Here is a 19361-nt window from a genome sequence, read left to right as displayed (position 1 = left end):
CCCTTGTTGAAATGTGATGTTTTCATGAGCAAAGGTTAAATAAAGCACATGGTATAATTTGTAAGATTAACATTTGTCTAACTTATGGCAGCCCCGATCCTGAGGGCACTAAAGCACAAGCAACCATATATTGAGGAACAGTCCCATGAGACACACTTGCCAAATTTCTAGAGCAACCATACCAATAGAGGGAAAAGGGAGGGATAAAGCCTTCATTTTGTTTGACCCAACTTTTTTTGTATAGTCTGGTTCCTCTTTTGCAAACTTGAATTCTAAAGCAAAGGTCCCAAAAATGTCTCAATTTTCTCTTTCTTTTCTATAAAACATAGACATTAGCAGAGGAAAACCAGTGATAAGTAATACCTGGAACCAGGGAATACAAAGCCACAACTGGCTGGGGGCCTGGGAAATTGCTCTTGCATCATGTTACTGGAAGGACAACCAATGCACTAGAGGGAATTACTGGAAAGGGGTTCAGTTACCTGATGCAATTTGTGCTGAAGGAAGATATCACACTACATTTTACTTATCTGACCACATTCAGTGGTGTCTCACATTTAGTCATAAACTGGAGGGGGAGCCTGTAACCACTGCAGAAAGGGTACAGACTAGTAGTCTGTATTCACACATTAAATTATGATGTACTCTACTTGTATACTTACACTAGCAACTGATTTTCAACCTGTTTTTTTGCTAGAAGGGATTATGATCACATGAAGCCTGACCTCCTGCATAACACAGACTCCTTTTAAGTCAAATTACTTCTATCTCACCAAAGAATATTTTTCTGGAAAGGTAGGTCATTTTGCTTTGAAAACTAAGCCAATTGCTTCAGCCACTTCAGATTTTTCCAAGCACCACTGCACTCTTGGGAGACCAGCATTCCACATGACTTACAGTCCAGACTGATTACAAACTGCCCACAAACAGTAATGAAATCAAGGGATGATCTGCTGTAGAATCAACCTGGTACATTGCAAGGTACCACTGAAAGCACACATACTTTAGAGTATGTGGAGTCAAATACCTTTAGTAAGTCACAGTATCTGTGACTGTCTGGATATCCATGGCACAGATCTTTGCTGCAGGAATATTTCTCCCTCTTGATTTTCTTTCTTTTAAAGTATAACTAGTGATAATTCTTTTATCTTTCACAAAGAAGGTGCTTTATAAAGCATCGATTGCTGGTGTTTTTAAAGGAAAAGGGAGTTTATGCACTGTACACATGAACAATCTTTTTTAGTACCAAAGGATTTTCTTATAACAACAGTAACCCTCTTTTACAGAAAAGTCACACTTTAATTTAAATAAAACACAAACAAAGACTAAAGAGTCTTTATCACCTTTCTACAGCCCCCTAACAGCAATGTTACAATTATATCTGTGAGCCTTCGGCGTTTTTCCTGCTAAAATACACCAGGCTCTCAGAGTAAATTGGATTACATATCCAACCAACAGTGAGGATCTGGGTTATGTATTACCTCTAGCACACCTTATTAAAACACTGAAGCCAATGAATTGTAACAAATAATTACACTTCAAAGCTCAAGAGTCACCAGCAGCCACGTCTTTGTTGCACAGCAAACACCATGAAAAAGCTTGGGATGGTATCAGACAGTGATGCTTCCAATGCAGCTTTAACCTCAGAGCAGAGGTGCTTTCAGCACACCCCAGTGACCTGTGATACATCCATTCCTCAGTGACAAGGGGACAACTTGTATCACACCCTGCCCAGCGCTGGAAGGAGGTCACTCTGCAGTTGGTACCACTGTTTTTGTGCAATGTTGCCATGCAGGGACACCCTCCCTTCCCCCAGTTTGCCAGATTACAAATGTGTTATTCACCCAACTCCCAGCAGCAGAGCCCTGCCCTGCTGTATCCTTCTCCCAGATCTACATGAATACAATCTACAGCCCAACAGTCTCTCACAACACCTTCTGCTAGGAGCTTTTTATCTAAAAAAATGCCTGAACAAAGAGCACGCAGAGCAAACACAAAAGTATATCCTGCAAAAGAGCTGAGATATGTAGTACAGGTCAGACTGACTCTTGGGAGTCATGCTCATGAGCTATCATCAAACAGTCCCATGGATGCCAGCAGCCTATTTGTGTAGGAGCTCAACACCACAACCAGGAAAACTTGCAACGTCACATGTGCCAGTAGTAAGAACTTTTCAAAACAGGCATCGTGACATTCCAACACTGAATCAGAAACACACCGCTTAAAAGGTTCTCAGTATTTAAAGTATGCTGATGATGACTCCTTCTCCTTCCACTGAAGTGATGGACACATAATGAGCTCTGGTCATAAACCTGGAACACCCAAGGGACCTATTTAGACTGTTGATGTCAGCTGATTTGCAAGAAAGTCTCAATCAATAGGGTTGATTTAAGTCATATTTGCACCATGAGCATTCAGTTTTACATTGATTTCATGGACAATGAATAAACTCTTCCTAAAGTTTAAGTACTACTTCCTGTACTATAAAAACAACAACTCATAAGAATACATAGCTAAAACATACAGTATAAGCTATTGTTTTTCCTAGTAACTATAATGAATCATTACTCTTCCATTCTTTCTCAAGGCAGCTCATGTGATTAGCTCTCATTTGTTATTACAGGATGAGATCATCCAATTACTTGTCTGTCAAAACTCAACCTAGAGCAACAATCTGAACTCCATGGATAATACTATGGACAAATCCTTTTAACAGGGAGGGTCAATTCTGTTTGATTTAATTTCATGGGAAAGCCTATATGAATAGTAAATATTATACACCACTCAAAAATAATTACAGTGTTAAACTTTCAATACTAGTAATGATACCCACAAAAGTAGGAATATAACCTCTTCATTGTGAACACCGCCTTTGAAACTCTATGAAGGGTTAGGGTTTTTTTACAGGTGTTCATTCACATAAACAAAGGTAAAATAAACTCTAAAGACTTATTTCATAACTGTCTTCCCATGTGGGAAGACAGTTATATAGCATTTGCTTATATGGGCATGTAACGTCGTATCGAGGAAAAGAAATTTTTCCTCTCAACATAAGGTGTTGAAACACAGTTTTGTTAAGTTTTCTCCAGTGTCTGCCTTTGTTGCTCTCTCTTTCTACTAATGCAGTTCTATAGAGCACTGATTTGTCCAGCCATCACTTCCTTTACACACAACTTTTCAAACATGTTCAGTGCAATGGACTTTGGGGATGAACTGTCCCTCTACTGACATTTAGCCAGAAAAGCAGCAAAGACAGTACTTACTTTTTCTGTCTTCAGACTGATGGACACAAATGAGGGAAGATGGAAAACCTAACCACTAATCTTTAATAAAAGAAAAAAAGCTCAGGAAGGGCCAATGTGATGATCTGGCTTGACTCCCGAGGGATAAAGCAGTAACAAACATTAAAGCTTTCATCCAACCTACAAGTTTAACAATTGTAATTGAATTAGATTATCTTCCAAAAATGTTAAAGTGATCAGCAATTGAACTACTACCATTCAGAGAAGCTATGTAAGACTAATGAACAAATCAAGTAAGGAGGAGCTATTTAACGAAAAAGAAACAAAAACAAAACACCACCAAATAAAAACAAAACAAAAAACCCCCCCAAACATAAAAACTCCCAAGAAGAACCACCAAACAAAAAATCCCCAACAAAACAGAAAAAAATCCAAACAAACATCACCACTGCTAACCCAAGAAAAATTACTGTAAACTGAATCTAGTCAACAAAATCAATGGTATAAATTGCAAAGTGTGTACAGTAAACTCAGCTTTAACTAAGAAGGAACAGTTCTGAAGCACAGCATGGTCAAATACAAGCTAAACCTGAAGAGAAGCAATAGTTTCAGAAAAAGCTAATTTTAAATTCTAACTGTTCTGACTGAATACCTGCAGACAGGTGAGATTTCAATAAGCCATCAGAGGAGGCACTTTACCAGGGAAATCAGTGATGCTGAACAAAAAATCTCAGTAACTCTGGCTAACAAAACACTGGAAAAGGCAGAGGGAAAGCATAAGACAGGACTGTGAGGAAAGAACAACAATAAAAAAATTTTAAAAATTACTAGGTGACACTAAAACTACTGCTGTAGAACAAATTCATACACCTCTACTTGGAAACTTCAGGAAAAAAAATCAGAAATCAGGCCTAGAAAATATTTACAATCATTCTTTTGAAAAGAAAACAAACGGAAAGGTTTTCAAGAAGTCCTCCAGAACCTAAGCCTACCTAAGTCCCAGATTTAAAAGCAAAAATGTGTATGAAATTTCTGAATATCAACACTGATCAGACAACAGAAGGATGATTAGTGATCAAAGAGGGAAAGAAAAGCAAGATTTCAGCCAAATGCTTACAGCTCTTTATACATTTTGTATCATCATACTTCAATAGCATCAGTGGCAGGGACAACTCCTGTCTATTACAGGAAAAGCCATATATAGTGTTATATTATGATGCATAAAAACAAGTGGAGGTCACAAATCCTAGGGAAGAACAGAGAAAACTGAGTGGATTCTGCCTATGCCAAATATTTACAAGAAGATATTTTGTATGACAATACATATTGTTTTTATTAAGTTCCAAAAGCATTTGAGTATATATTGGCATACCTTGTGGAACCATTTTTAATTCCACAGAACTCTAATTGAAACTATTGAGGGCCCAAACCTCTGTGAAATAAGATATATTCTTACAAGGATTCATAAGTGGACAGTGGAGGGATGGAAATATGGAAACTGATGTGAAGAAGTACTACCTCTTCTACACCTTTCATTTTGGGGCTAAAGAGCAATAACAAAAATCCCGTAAGCAACACAAACTCTGGTATAATGTAGAAAATTACTAAGAGGCCTAGGCATTTATTGCTTACTATTTTGTGATCCTGTGTGACATTTCCAACAGGGTTTCCTACAAACAGGAGAAACACCAGGCAATCCTGGAATTCCACGTGTCAAGCAGTAACGTTATTTCAGAAGGCAAAAATGGCAAAGGGCAGCTCAGCTCAGAAGCCTTGATGGGTCACACTACTCACAGTGTAAAAGGTGAAGTATCATTCAAGAAAAGTCTTTGACCAAGAAGCATTACAGTAGGGAAAGCAAAGCTACACCAAGCAACATCTCAGGCCCTGTGTCCATGCAAACAGCGCCCTGCTGCAAGAACTGGAGATCAAGAGATACTTCAAGTAGGAAGTGAGACACCTTCCAACCGAGGAACTGGGAAAGCGTCTGGGAATTCAACAGAAAGACTGGTGAATCAAACAGCAGTTCAACCCTAGACATCTGCATGTTCTCTTGAAATGGAAATCCACTACTGTGAAAAAGCAAAACACACCCACAGCAGATCCTAAGGAAAAGCTCAGAAGCATCAGAGCAGATTTGGGCTACTGCCAAATGACAGAGTGGAGCAAAAGAGTCTGGTTTCCACTCCATGAGCTGAAATGAACATGAAAGGCTGATAGATAGGCTGGCCACCCCTATTGGTTATGCTAATTGCATCCATTTTGATAAATACTACATTTCAAGTATCAGAAAAAGCACATGCCTTCTATTCAAGTGTACCAAGTTTGACATGCAAAATCTTAACTGCTTGAGTCAACAAGGGCAGAGAGTGCCAAGTTTGTTAAAGCATGTACCATCCTTTGTTCAGGCAGATGATACTCTGGCCAAAAGACTTTCTAAACCTTAAGTATAAAAACAGGTTTTCAAGCAACCTCTTCCTCAACCCTCTGAATTGACAGGTTGAGAGCAAGACAGAATCTTATCTCCAAACTTGATCTACTAATTGTGTTGTCCAGCAAGGCTGCAGAAAAGTCTTTCAAGCTAGAACACTGTCACAGTATTAAAAATTGTATTAGATCTGACACTGAAAGCTCACATCAGCCAGCCAAGCTCAGAACCCCTCCTTTCTGCCCTTCCAATGTGGAAATTAAACAATAACTCCTTTTGCAAAAATATCTGGGGAGAAAGATAGTACTTCATCAGATTCTTTTATCACCAGAAGTCAGCAAATTTCCATCTGCTCTCTTCTGCTTAAAGATTTGAATCATCTTTGGCAACATCTCATAAACTTATAAACTCCTACTGTATCTCTCACGCATGCACTATCCCAGCTGTAAGCATAAATATACCCTGTCTGCAAAATAATTCACTCCTAAAAACAGTTCTTTCAAGCTAAGAACAATTTATTTGCCTTGGGATTCAAAGAGATCTTACAATAACACTTTAAACAAAATGACTTGGAATTCATCTCTACTTCACCCACAAATGTTCACATGCAAAAGGAGCACAGTAGCCACAAGTTAATTGTACCACACCCTCAGTCTCTCTTCCTGTAAGCTCCAAGTGAATACATTGCTCTGCCATCCACTGTTAGTCTCACTAATTCCTTTTAATAATGTTTCCAAGCAGAAGAGTTTGGCAAACATTATCCCAGTATAGCAGAAAGCAGTTAGAGACACTTTTAAACCTATTTGTCGCATCTGAATGCAAGACATGCTTAAAAACGTGAGTCTTTTAGTTGTTTATAAACTTTATGGCATGTTCAAGATCCTTACATCCATGAAAGTAATACTATCATACAGGGCACAGTGCCCAAATGATGGTGGAGATCTGGGTTCACCTTGTCTCCAAACACCTCTGCTTCAGCACATGCAGGCTGCTGTGCAAATAAATACATCAGATTCTTCTGGAGAAGGAATTATTTCATGTAGGCCAAACTACCAGGCTGCCCAGGGAAGCAAGCAGAATATGTATGAAGGAGAGAAGGTTAAAAACATCCAGCACCTTTGAGAAAACTAATAACAGGAAAGAAAATACTTTTGTCCCTGTTGGTGATCAAAGGGAAGATGAAACTCTTGAGCAAAAGTCAGAGAAGCAAAATATGGGCATGGCATTGAGTGCAATGCATGAAGCAATTTAATTTAGGAGAAAGTTAATCAATCATCAAGTACTTTTAAAGCAGCAAAATACATTTTTTTGGTCTTGTCCTGGAAGATTAATACAATGATGCAAGATAATGTGAGTTTGCAGAACAGCTATGAAAATCCAATTTAAAATCCATTTCACAAGTCTTTCCTATTTTCCTTTTGTTAAAAGGAAAATAAAACCCAAGCAACCCTTCAGTTAAGCCATGCTTACCAATAAAAGTTGCACTGATGTGACCAGAGGCAACACAGACACAATAATTTAAATGAGTACAGACCTTACTTCGGTAAGACTTTTAGCAGAAAAGCTGCGTCTCTGAAAAAATTATTGATCAAATACACTTTATTAGCAGAGATGACTTCTATGGACTCACTAATCATCACCCCCTAACACATAGCAAGATCATCCTAATTCTTCTCACTTCTTACAATACAATATTAAAATAAGCGGAAAAAGCATCTCCAATGTCCAAACAACAGTGTTTCTCTGTTCAACTGTTACACAAACGAAGGCCAAGAGGAGAGAACCAGTGTAAAAGGGCTGATTTTTCACCCCTTCCCCCAAGGCAACTGATACTCCTTTTCCTGCAAAGGGTTGGCACTCAGAGTGGTTCCAGGAGAACAGATAACACCAGTACTATTCTTCTGCTCCAATACAAAGCCAATAGGAATTACTTTCACTACCCCTAAGGCTATATAAAATACTTGTCTTGAAACTGAGATGTGTCAAAAGACCTGAAAGATAAGGCCTTCCAGACTTTGCTCTGGCGACAGTAACCTTTGTCCACAGGATGGCAGTTAAGTGATGGAAGACGGGTAACACAGACACCCTGGCAGATGTTTCATGCCTTTCAGACTCATTTTCAGAGTCACAGCATTCCATCCACCTCCAAAGAGGTCTGTCCCCAGCCTTCCCCCCTCATTCTCCCTCACCCACAGGAAAGCACTCTGTCTCTTCCTTCAGCTGCATTACAAAGCAGCCCCACCTAAAGTTCTTTGAAACTTGATGTGATCACGGATGAAGAGAAGGGCATCACACTCAACCCTGATCAGTTTGCTGATGGGGTAGTTTCACAGCAAATCTAGATTTGAGGGCTCTGCCAGAAAATCAATGCTTCTCATTGTCTACCCACTGCTTAAGTTACACAGTGAAGCCACGTAATGTCATCAGCCCCATAGTCTCAACAATTTGAAAGTCAAGACAAATGACTTCAAGAGTCAATAATGGAGTACAAGTCAGAAAAAGCTAGATCAAAAAATAAAAAATAAAGGACAGCTGTATTTACATCCTCTCTTGCATATATGAAATCAGGCCATCCCCACCACAGTGTAAAATCCTGCATACAGTATTTCTAGACAGTTTCAAGGACATATAAGCTGGTTTCCCACAGAGCAACCAGGCCAAATTTTATACCACATTCATGGGTGGATAACTTTTTAGATTATATCTGAGCAAATTTCAGCATTATGTCACTACAGAAAGGACAATTAAGGAGAAAAAAACCCCTAACCCACCATTCATAAAAGGTTCTTTTTTATTCCTGTTTCCTTACTTTTGATCAGATAACCTCCAGCTCTGCCACAAGAACAGCATCATATCATCCTCAGAACTTCCATAGGGTCATCCTAAATGCTATCATTGCTGCAAATTATGTATCCTGTTTACCTTTCCAGCAGATTTATTTATTCTGAACCCTCAGGATCAGCTAGGTCCCTCAATACCTTGCTTTTAACCAGCCTTTCCTACTGGCAACAATCCATTGGCTTTCTCTACCTGCCTTGGCCCTCAATGGGTAGACCACTGCTGTTAGAACCACCAGTGTGAAATTCCAGTATTTCCATGAAAAACAAATAATCATAAGTTCCACTTATTACTGTGCCTGCCGATCTGTGATTGGCCTGCACACTCTACATCCCCATCTTTCTCTCCTTCTTTTATCCTTCCTTCCTTCCTCTCCCACCTTCTATTGACCACTGTGTCAAAAATTCTTGTCATTTTAGCACGTGGTCTAACAAGTTCCCGTACAGCCCTTTAAATACTGACAGCACCAATAACTTAATAATGGGGGATTGATTACTTATGGTTTTGGCAACATACTGGAAAAAGTACAACATTTTTCTGGCTCTTGTCTGTGCAAACAAACAAACCCCCTGCTACTACCTCAATGCCGCCGCTGCTGCAATTCCAGGCAAAGCACAGGAACTAATAAAAGCTACATGGAAAGCAGTTTTCAAAATACACGTAGAAATTTTGCCTTCTAAACAATATTCACTATACGAACTTCATTCACATACTAAAAGAATGGATACAGTGCACAAATATTTACATTCCAAGGGGCAGAGGGGAAATGCAGAAACAAAGAACTATTTCTGTATTCAGAACTTCTACTAAATGCTGCTGGCTTATCTGGCTTTCACAAAAAAACCTGCACATTTATGCATCCTACTCCCACTCAAGGACAAAATCTTCAAAAGTGATCTCTCCATCTGTACAGTGGTATCACCAACCAAACAACTGCAAGAAGACTTAGGTATATGTGCACTGTGCAAACAGGTTGAGGAGAAAACTCTAAATTCTCAACATGTTGCCCTAATAACTGAGGAATGACTGGAAAATAGATGGGTATCTCAAATGATCTCTAATTCAAAGATAACAAAGTCAGAAAGGTAGAAGAATGCCTTGTCAGACCTTAAAAGGCCAGGGAGCAATCCACGAAAGGGGAGCCTGAAAAGAATTTCTCAGTAAATAGAGCAAGGGTGAACTTTTAAGGCACAACATGTCTTTTTATTGATTTAACAACCCTGTCCATAATTCAAAAGATTTTCAAAAATAATTAAAAATCTACAGCCAATCTGGTAGCTGCTGGTCACTTCCCACACAAGAACTGAGGTGGTTTATCAACACACAACACTGAAGCAGACTGAAGACCCTGGCAGTCTACACAAAAACACACTTCACAGCAATGCTTTAGTTCAGATTATAAATTGTTTACAAGTCCATAGAGCATTCAAAGACCGAAGAAACACTTAATCTCCTGGTAAATATGTACAGGACCTTGAACGAAATACAGATGTAGTCCATATGTTTACTTTGCTTAGCCTGAAGTACTAGTTGTCATGGAATTGGGTAAAGAAGAAAGCACAGGTTTTCAGAGAATGAGTTTGACTATTCTGTACCAATTCAAGAAGTACCAGTGGAAACACCATTGGGTTCTGTATCTCCAATATACAAAAATGTACCAATGGAAATACCATTGGATTCTGTATCCCCAATATGCAAATGTGTACGTACATTGCCTAAAGAAGGGTGGAAGATCTTGACAAATGGATATGCACAGTATTATCGAGGCTTAGATGCTTATGACCCAAACATCTACAAAAGCGTCTCCACTTGCCAGCAGTCGGAAACAAAAGCATTCAGGGAACATACTTCACAAGGACATCGTGGAGAATACGGAGAAGCCGAAGCAAATCTCTTCTAATTTATGAATTACAACACGGTCTCTAAAACGTTTTAAAGAAGGCGTGTTAGAGGCTCAAAAACAAAACGCTCCCGGAATCTGGGCAAGTCACAGCCCGATGTGCGGAGCCATTGGACACCGGGGGGGGGTCACCCCACAAAGCTCCAGCGCGTAAATCCTCACGGGAATCTTGGCGTATGCCACGCACCTGAGCATCGACGGGGCGCCCCCAGCCCGGGCACCGGGAGGGCGGCAGGATCGGGGAGCGGCCCCGCATCCCCAGGGGACCCCCCGCACCCCGGGCACCGCCCCGCCCGGACCCCGGCCCGCCGCCGCCGCCCTTACCCGCCAGTCCCCCGCCGCCGCCATCGCCGCCGTGCCCCTTCCTCCTCTGCAGGATGAAGTAGGGGTTGGCCCGCTCCGTCACCCACAGCGCGTTCGCCAGCAGCACCTCCTCGGGGTTCACCCACATGCTCCCGGCGCGGACAAAGGCGGGCCCGGCGGGCTGCGGGGGCGGCTCACGCTCGCACCGCCCGCATCAGGCGCCACCATGCCCGGCCGCCGCGGCCGACGGCGCAGCCCCGCGGGCACCGGCGGGCACCGGGCGGAGGGGCGGCGGTGGAAGCGGCAGCAGCGGCCGCATAGCCCCTCGCTGGGCCCCCGCCGCCTACCCGCGCTCCGCCGGGCGCGGAGGGGCGGCTGCAGCGGCCCGGGGCGGCGGCAGCTCCCGCCGCAGCGGTGACATCAGCGCCAGCCCCGCCGCCGCTCCGCGCTCCTCTCCCGCACAAAGCCCGCGGGAACCGCCGCGCTCCCGCGCCGTGCGCGCCCCCGCTCGCTCCGCCCGCCGGGCGGGCAGCGCGCACCGCGCTCCCGGCACCTGCGCGCACCGGGCACGGGCACGGTCCTGGTCCTGCCCGCTCCCCAGCGTGGAGCCGCAGGGACACCGCGGGGAGGGAGGTGCGGGGCGAGAGTAGTCCCGCCGAGAAGGACCCGCGGGTTCCGCTGGTGGCAAAGCTGCTCATGAGCCGGCAAGGTGCGCTCGTGCCCAGAAAGCCGATTTTGTCCTGACCTGCATCACAAGCAGCGCGGCCAGCAAGGCGAGGGAGGGGATTCTGCCCCTCTGCTCTGGTGAGACCCCACCTGGAGTGCTGCATCCAGCCTTCTGTGGAGACAGGCTGAGAGAGCTGTGGTTGCTGAGCCTGCAGAACAGAAGGCTCGGGGAGACCTTCGAGCAACTTCCAGTAGCTGAAGGGGCTACAAGAGAGCTGGAGAGGGACGTTTTGCAAGAGCATGTGGTGATAGGATATGACAGGAGTGGTGGCTTCAAACTGACTTAGGGCAGGTGTAGGTTAGATACCAGGAAGAAATTCTTCGGTAGGAGGGTGGTGAGGCACTGGAACAGGTTGCCCAGTGAGGTTGTGGATGCCCCATCCCTGAAAGCGTGCAAGGCCAGGTTGGGCAGTGCTGGTCTAGTGGAAGGTGTCCCTGCCCATGGCAGGGGATTGGAACTCTTTTAACTACCTGCCTTGAAAAATTTGGCCTTCTCATCCTGTGGCTCAGAGAAGTTTGTAAGATTGGGTGTTAAGAGAGAGATCTGACCTCAACTTTGAAGGAAGCCATCCACCAGAGATGGTGCGACAATCCTCTTTCCACAGTCCCTTTTTTAGGTATCCCTTCTCTGATATACCCCACATCGCATTTGAAATTCACCTCTGCTGCTGAAGATCACATTGTGCCTATTGCTTAAGATGGGGGGAATTTTTCAGGGCCTGAAAAGCCCTAAAATAAACCAGTATACCTGGCAGGTATGCCAAGCACACTCAAAGGGAACAGTAGCATGCTTAAGTAACACGTTTTCTGCCCTTGCAGCTCTGAACACTATTTGCTTTCCAAGTTGTCAGGAAAGGGCTGGACTTGCTGGCCTCCCTTTACTCTGAAAACTGTTACTGTCCAGTCAGATACTTATCTTTGGTTTATTAAAGACTTGGAGAAGAATAAATTAAGCCCCAAAGAAAACATTAAAACCGTATTCCAAGCACAAACTACTCATATGCAGGCTGTAGCTTTACAATAGAGTTCAGCCTTTCATCGGGTGGTGCTGGCATGGAGCTGGTGCCCAGTGCTCATCATGTGGAGGTGGACACATGGTCATGGGAGAAATGATTCTTCATCTGAGGTAGCAGTCATGAGGCTGTTACTGTGTAGGTAAAAGGTTCAGGAGAAGGAAGTGACCATCTCTGATGGACACTTAAAAATTCCCGGTACTGCTCTCAGTTCCACTGCACCATGGGGAATATTCATCATCATTGCTAAAGGGCAGCTGCACTTCGAATGGTAATCCAGAAGAGCTTCTTTACCCTTTCTGAATTTATCACAGAATGAGGTTATTTTGAATTTTAGTATTGCTGAAATGATATTGCTCTTAAAGGGCTTTTTAGGGGTAGTATTTTTAAAGAAAAATTTTGAACAAGCAAGTTTCTTATAGCTTTGAGGAGAAATTTCAGGTTTTGGGGTTTTGATTTTTTGCTTTTGTTTTTGTGGGTTTTGGTGGTGGTGGTGGTGATATTTTTGTTCTTTTTTTTTTTTTTAAAGCAGGTCTAGTTAAAAACTATGTGCCAGGTAGCTTGATTATAGTTAAATTCTAGCCTGGCTAAAATTAGTGGCAAAAATTCCAAGTAACTTCCTTTAGTAAAGACAGGATGTCACGCACACAAGGCTTATCAATGCTCCCGTGTTCTCATAGAAGTACTGATGGCTTTACCAGTGATGTCACCACTGCCAACAATCTCCTGTAGAACTACTAAAGCCACACCAACATTTTAGGAAAGAATAAGCACATGATGCTCTGCTGTAGTTGAAGGCAGTGATGAAATTAATTTTCTCTGTGAACAGTGCACTTGCCCTCAAGAAGGAAAAAAAGCATTATCAGAAGCTGGACACTCCTCCTGCTTCCCACTCCTAACCTGCTTTTCAGCAGTGGGCACAGACAGTTATGAATGGAAAACCGTGAGCACCAAAAACACCCTATTATTGCCAATTAGTCAGTTTTACATGTGAGTAGGGTAACATATGTTACTGGCATAAAGAAAAGCAGAATTTCTAATATATTTCCTATTTATTTTCTATTAAGCGTTACAGAGCGTTTGAATAAAACTGGAAAGAAATGAAATATCATCACTCAAGTAAATGGCATTTAAAATGAGATCGTACTGTGTCTTTTTGCTGCTGTGTTGTAGATAGTATCAAAGCATTTTTAAATGGAAACCTGATCTGCTTTCACTGTAATGTAAAATACAGTGTTGTGCTATAATGGCTGACCTGTTTGTTGAAGCAAATGTAAATATTTTTTTTTCCTGCATGCTCATCACTTATTTTTATCCCTCATGCAAAGTGCTTCTCTATGTGTTTGGGGGGAGTTTTTTGGAGTCTTAATGCTCCATGATAAAGTTTCAAAAGTTTCTTTTTCATCATGTAATTTAGGAACAAAATTAAAAACTTCTGGCTAGTTCTGTGAATTATGATAGGAATTTTTTTAAAAAGTGTGAAATGGAAATAAAAGAATAATTGCCTCTGCATGTTTTGTAGTATTTTTTTTTTAAATTGTATCAGGTTGAAACCTCATTGTGGTATTAACACTGATTGGGGCTGTTTAAAGTTCTCTATGCCACGAGATTTAAAACTTCAACATATATCATTCAATTTTGAAAAACCAATTAAAGAAATCAGATGCAGATATCAATACAAACTAAGGAGTTATTTTCATATAGTGATGTATTATAAGCCTCTCAGGGAAGAAAATAAACATGATTGTAGAAGGACAACCATTCTGTGTAATATGATAGACTAATGCATATTAACACTACTCAAGCAGGAGAAAGATTAAATAAAGCAGACATTTTACCATTTATTCCCCAGAAGTCCTTCTTACAATGGACCTGTTCTTCAGATGCAGCCAAGTAGCATTTGCTAGTGATTCAGGACAGCCATTCAGTTGACTAGAAGCAAAGATTAAATATCAAAATGTTGAAAAATAATCTTGGAGAAATGCACACATTGCTCAGGTTGGAACAACAGGTGTATATATTCAGGAGAAACAAACTGACTGCAAGCTTTCAGTCTGGATGAGGAACCTACCTCATGAGGAAAGTTAAATAAAACAGTTTCATAATCTGTCATGCATTTTTTTGCAATTCCCTATAATTATGACAGCTCTTCTTCAATATACCACTTACTACTTTTACTCTCACTGTGAATAACAGCTTTTTTAGGCTTTTTTTTTCCTTTTTTTTCCTTTTTTTGGTGAGATTCTGCCATTGAGAGAGACAACTTGTTGCAGGTTGGTAAAGAGTGGTTCCCTACTTTCCAGCAACGTATTATATTTAGCTACCTTTAGGTGTCATATCGACTACTTTACCCTTGATAAAACCCTGTTGGTGTACCAGGCTCTCCATGGGTAAGGCGGGTGCCTGTCCAAAGCCCACACATCTGTTTGTGGGCTACCTTGTTTCATGAGGTGTGTTGGATAAGACTCAAAATTTCCAGCTCTCCTGTCACGTCTGTAAGATCCTTTGAACTCTAGTAATTACTGAAGTGTAGATGTCAGAACTGGACTCTGTATGTTAACAGAGCTTTGCCAATTTTTGTTTTGTTGCAAGAGAAACGGGCTCAGTTGGTTAGAGGATGGTGTTAATAACGCCAAGGTTGTGGGTTTGATCCCTCTACAGGCCATTCACTTAAGAGCTGGACTCGATCCTTGTAGGTCCCTTCCAACTCAGAATATTCTGTGATCTCTAATTCTGTGATCTCTTTGCTAGTTTGGACACATTCTGTCTGAATCATCCTTTTTTTTTTTTTTTGACACAGCATGGCACTGGGAATACAATGAGCACTTTATCCAAAATCTTCATGCAGTGAAAGCTTTCCAAAGAAGGGATCCGTATTTTGGCTATAAATGGCACCCTTTGCCTTACGTCTGGTTTATGGATATAAGCACTGGGCTGTAGTAGAGTGATCTGAGTCCTGATACAGCAGTGACCTTACATCACTATTCATTATCTTGTCAATCCCTATTTCATTCAGAAACAGTGTCATAAAGATTCTTTAGCTGAGTATTGATCATGTAGTATATATGGACTGCTACAAGTTTCCCAATCACTATTATCCCCTTGTCTTAAATATCTCTGTGGGTTTGTTTCACACCCAGATCTTATGACCAAGTTAATTTCGTATACGATCCATCTTCACAATTAAAACTCTTTCAGCAAAACCCAGACATATGATACCAACACTACTATTTCTATTGCCCAAAGCCTTCACCCTGCCAAAAACCAAACAAGCATGGTTTGACAGGACCTACTTCTGTAAGACCGTATTTGGACTGATCAAGAAAAAATACAATTGCATTCTCATCCTGGAACTATTTATTTACATTGTGGCAGATTGGTTACTCTGCTATGGTAACAAAGTTCAGTGATAGACTATCTGGTCCATAGTTTGTTTAGACTAACTAATTAACAGAGCTGCTTGTTTTAAATTGCGGGAACTACATCAGTATATGGATGAATGTATAAGAATTTCAACATCTGCTATCTTCCAGTGGAGTGAAAATAGAAAAAGCTTAAGAATGAAAACTCCAAAGAAGTTATTAAGATTTCCTGTGACAACAAAGCTGACATAACGATAAAGCTGAGAAGAAAAGCAGCTCTTTGGATATGCCTTAGGAGACTATGCAAAGCTGAGCCAACGTTACTAACAGAAGTGGAAAGCCAAGAAACATTTGATTGCAGATGATGTTTTAATGCAACAGTGCTCTGAAAAAGGCACAGTTATGATGTTTCAGCAAGATGCTAAGAAAAAAGGGAGGTCTACATCTTGGTAACAGCAGAATTGGCCCCTTTCTCTCAGATTCAGTGACCCAACTCCATCTTGCACCTTGCTGTCAGCACCTTCCGGAGCCACCAGCAGACAGGCAGATGAGAAGTCACCAAACCAGTTCAGCAAGCAGCTTCATTGGCACTGCCTCTTCAGCATGACAGGAGTGAAAAAGTTTGAAGAAAAATACCGGCAAGGAATGAGGTTTCTTTCAAAGATTTTGATGGTTTCATTACGTGCTCTTGTAAACAATAATTTGAACCAGTTGGAGATGACAGATTTCTTGGGGAACAACATAAGTTTTGTTGGACAACAGAGAAATGCTGGACTTAATTTGTCTTTAAGAGTGTTAGTACTCAGTAATTACTTACCCCAGAATCTCTTCATTAATTACTTATGCTAAGTACCTAAATTTAAATACTTTTGTATGTGTCATAAGACTTAATTAGCTTAGCCCATTCATAAACTGGTTAGGTTTGTTTATCCTTAAATTCAGAATAAATTTTGATTGCGATGTTCCTTGCTTTTCTATATGCTGTTTTTGTTATCTGTGTTACCCTAAAATAAGAGTGCACATCTGATGTGAAATTATTTAGGGAAGCAACATTCCATCAAAAATGAGGAACAAACCTACATTAGACCTATGGAAACAAGTAGAAGCCAGAGTTCTGGCCTGTTCATTTACTCATTTGTGTTTTGAATGATTTACAGGGTTAATTTGCAGTTAGTTTACTCCAGTGCTTTTCTTACTGTAACCTGGGGTCTCCAGGAATGTTTCTGGTTGCTGAAATCAGAAACCTGAATACTGTCTCAGGGATCTTCAAAGCATAAATGGGCAGGGAGACATCATGAAGCAGAATACAAAATTTCCCCTCTGGCTTGGCATACGAACTCAGTTAATAAGTAAAAGTCATAGTAATGTGTTATAATAATTGTGATTTTTCTGCTTAATTGTGTACCTCTTACCCAATAATGCAATGTGATTATGGAGGGAGTCAACAAAGAAGTCGATTTAGCAAGTGCTGGCATAGACATGGTAACATAATTTGTGGGTGTGGATGTGTCTGTTCAGAGAGAGTCTGTAAATGTGGGTGGGGGTTTTGTTTATTTCTAGTTTGTTTGTCTGGATTTTATTAAATAAAGTAGTAGTCAATATAATTTCTGTTCTAGGTTCTACTTATGTCTCTTCTGTTGAACAGGCTCTTCAGAGAACCAATTATCTTTGATACTTATTTCTGACATTTTGAACTTGGGTTAAACTGGGGGCATCATTTTGGGTTAAACTCCTCACTGATCTTACCAAGGCCCTATAAAAAAACCTGAACAATTGAGAAAAATAGAGTTTAGTTGAAGAATCATTCACAAATTATTGTGCTGTGTATTTTTCTCTCATTTTACCTATTTTATTTTATCTTTCTTTTTAAATGTCTCTGAGATGTTCTCTACTTGCTTACAAAATATAAGAGTATGTGGCACACACCCAAGAAGCTCCTAATACAACTCAGTGCAATCAGTGAAGATACATCAACAAGGAATCTTGCTTTGTGTGACTAAATGCTTAAAAAATTATTATGTGTCAGCTGGTATCTGAATTGACACTTGAAATTTCTGTTACATGTTCTTAAAGGAACTAGATGGCTCCTGAAATGCTGATAAAATATGCTTGATTTGACATCTAAATGATGGGTAATAAACTGTTTACCACTTACTTGCCTGTTTATTGAAAATAACATAGACAGCACCAAGATTAGTTAAGATACTGAAATTCGAAGAGCTGACTTCCCTTGAAAGCATCACAATTTACAGTTGAATACATTAAATTCCCCCATAAATAATGGCATTGTAATTGGTGCAACCCAGGAGCACAGATTTGCCATCGCAGTAGGTCCACATAGCCTCGCAAAACCCGAATACATGAATTGATTTTCTGCTAATTTTCTGGATGAATCATGTAAAGAAATACTGACCTGGCACTCTGCTCTTCCCCCTTGGTGCCCACTGACTTGTTTCACTCACATATTCTCACTGGTCGCTCTAGTTGCAATTGTTCAGTTGCTTTTGGGTTTTTCCCCCTCTGTCTTAAACCTGTTATCCCAGAGGTGCTGCTGCTATTGCTGATGGACTTTACTTTGGTAAGCAGCAGATCCATTCTTGGAGCTAGCTGGCTTTGGCTCCATCAGACACAAGGGAAGCTTCTGGCACCTTCTCACGGAAGCTACCCTGCTACACAAACCCAAAGCTTTAGCTCTCTGAAACCTAAAAGAAGAAAGAATGCAAGTTTTTATTGTTATTCTTATTACTGGCTTTGTAGATCAAAAAAAGCCCCCTGTATTTCAGCATTCACCAAACTGCTGTGGACAAAGGAGGCTTTGAAATGCCCGTAATTGTGGGATGAGGTGGTACCCAGTGTGATGTCACCTGGACTCTTAGTAAATCTCTAATTCTTAGGAAATTTGCAAGAGAATATTTAAGTGGAGGGAGATAAAAAATTTTATTACTGCAGGAAGGGAAGAGGTATGAAACAATTTTGTGAAGCAGCGTGGAAGGCCTACTCTGATTCCTCTCAAAACAAAAGAAAAACAAAAAACCTCAACTGCCCCCCTTCACTTGCTTGAAGTTCAGACCTACCCCATCTCCATTCAATGTCTAGAATTAACCTACTTCCCTCCAAGGAGGGAGCTGAGGGAAGATGAGTCAAAAAATGCCTGGTCACAGGCATGTTGCTTCATCAAGTGAGCACTGGTTGTGGCTCCTGAGCTTTCTGAAATTGCAGAAGTCACTACAAGGGGCCATTGCCATGATCTGGTGGGTGTTAGGGAGGAGATCTAGTCTCAACTCACCCCTCAGCCTTTTTGTTAAATCTGGTCATTCTCACCTCTCTAATCCCAGCCTGTAAAATTCAGTATTTCTTCATTAGGATCCTCTTCACTTTCTTCCAGCCCCCTCTCCTCACTGTAGGCAGAAGAGAGTGGCAGTTTATTTTGGTATTGCAACACATGCATAGTGAACAGATCAAGTGTGTCTACCCAAATGAATGTAGAAACCGTTGTGGTGGATGCAATTTCTGCACAGCTCCTCAATGAGGAACACATTACCAGCGTGC

General features: G+C 41.2%; 1 protein-coding gene across 1 annotated transcript in view; it reads right to left on the bottom strand.

Annotated features, from left to right (window-relative positions):
• TBC1D9 (TBC1 domain family member 9) overlaps window positions 1-11121 on the bottom strand; it is a 52793-nt gene extending 41672 nt beyond the window's left edge. Inside the window, exon 1 of the mRNA XM_027698832.1 lies at window positions 10733-11121. Within this exon, the coding sequence (XP_027554633.1) occupies window positions 10733-10859 (127 nt within the window). The 5' untranslated portion in view covers window positions 10860-11121. The remainder of the gene's footprint in view (window positions 1-10732) is intronic.
• Window positions 11122-19361: the final 8240 nt, after the last annotated feature.

The sequence above is a fragment of the Neopelma chrysocephalum genome, unplaced genomic scaffold, assembly GCF_003984885.1.
Source record: "Neopelma chrysocephalum unplaced genomic scaffold, ASM398488v2 Primary Assembly neopelma1_133, whole genome shotgun sequence".
In the NCBI taxonomy this organism is placed as follows: domain Eukaryota; kingdom Metazoa; phylum Chordata; class Aves; order Passeriformes; family Pipridae; genus Neopelma; species Neopelma chrysocephalum.
Note: the sequence above shows the minus strand (reverse complement) of the source record. Positions and strands in the feature narration are given on the sequence as shown.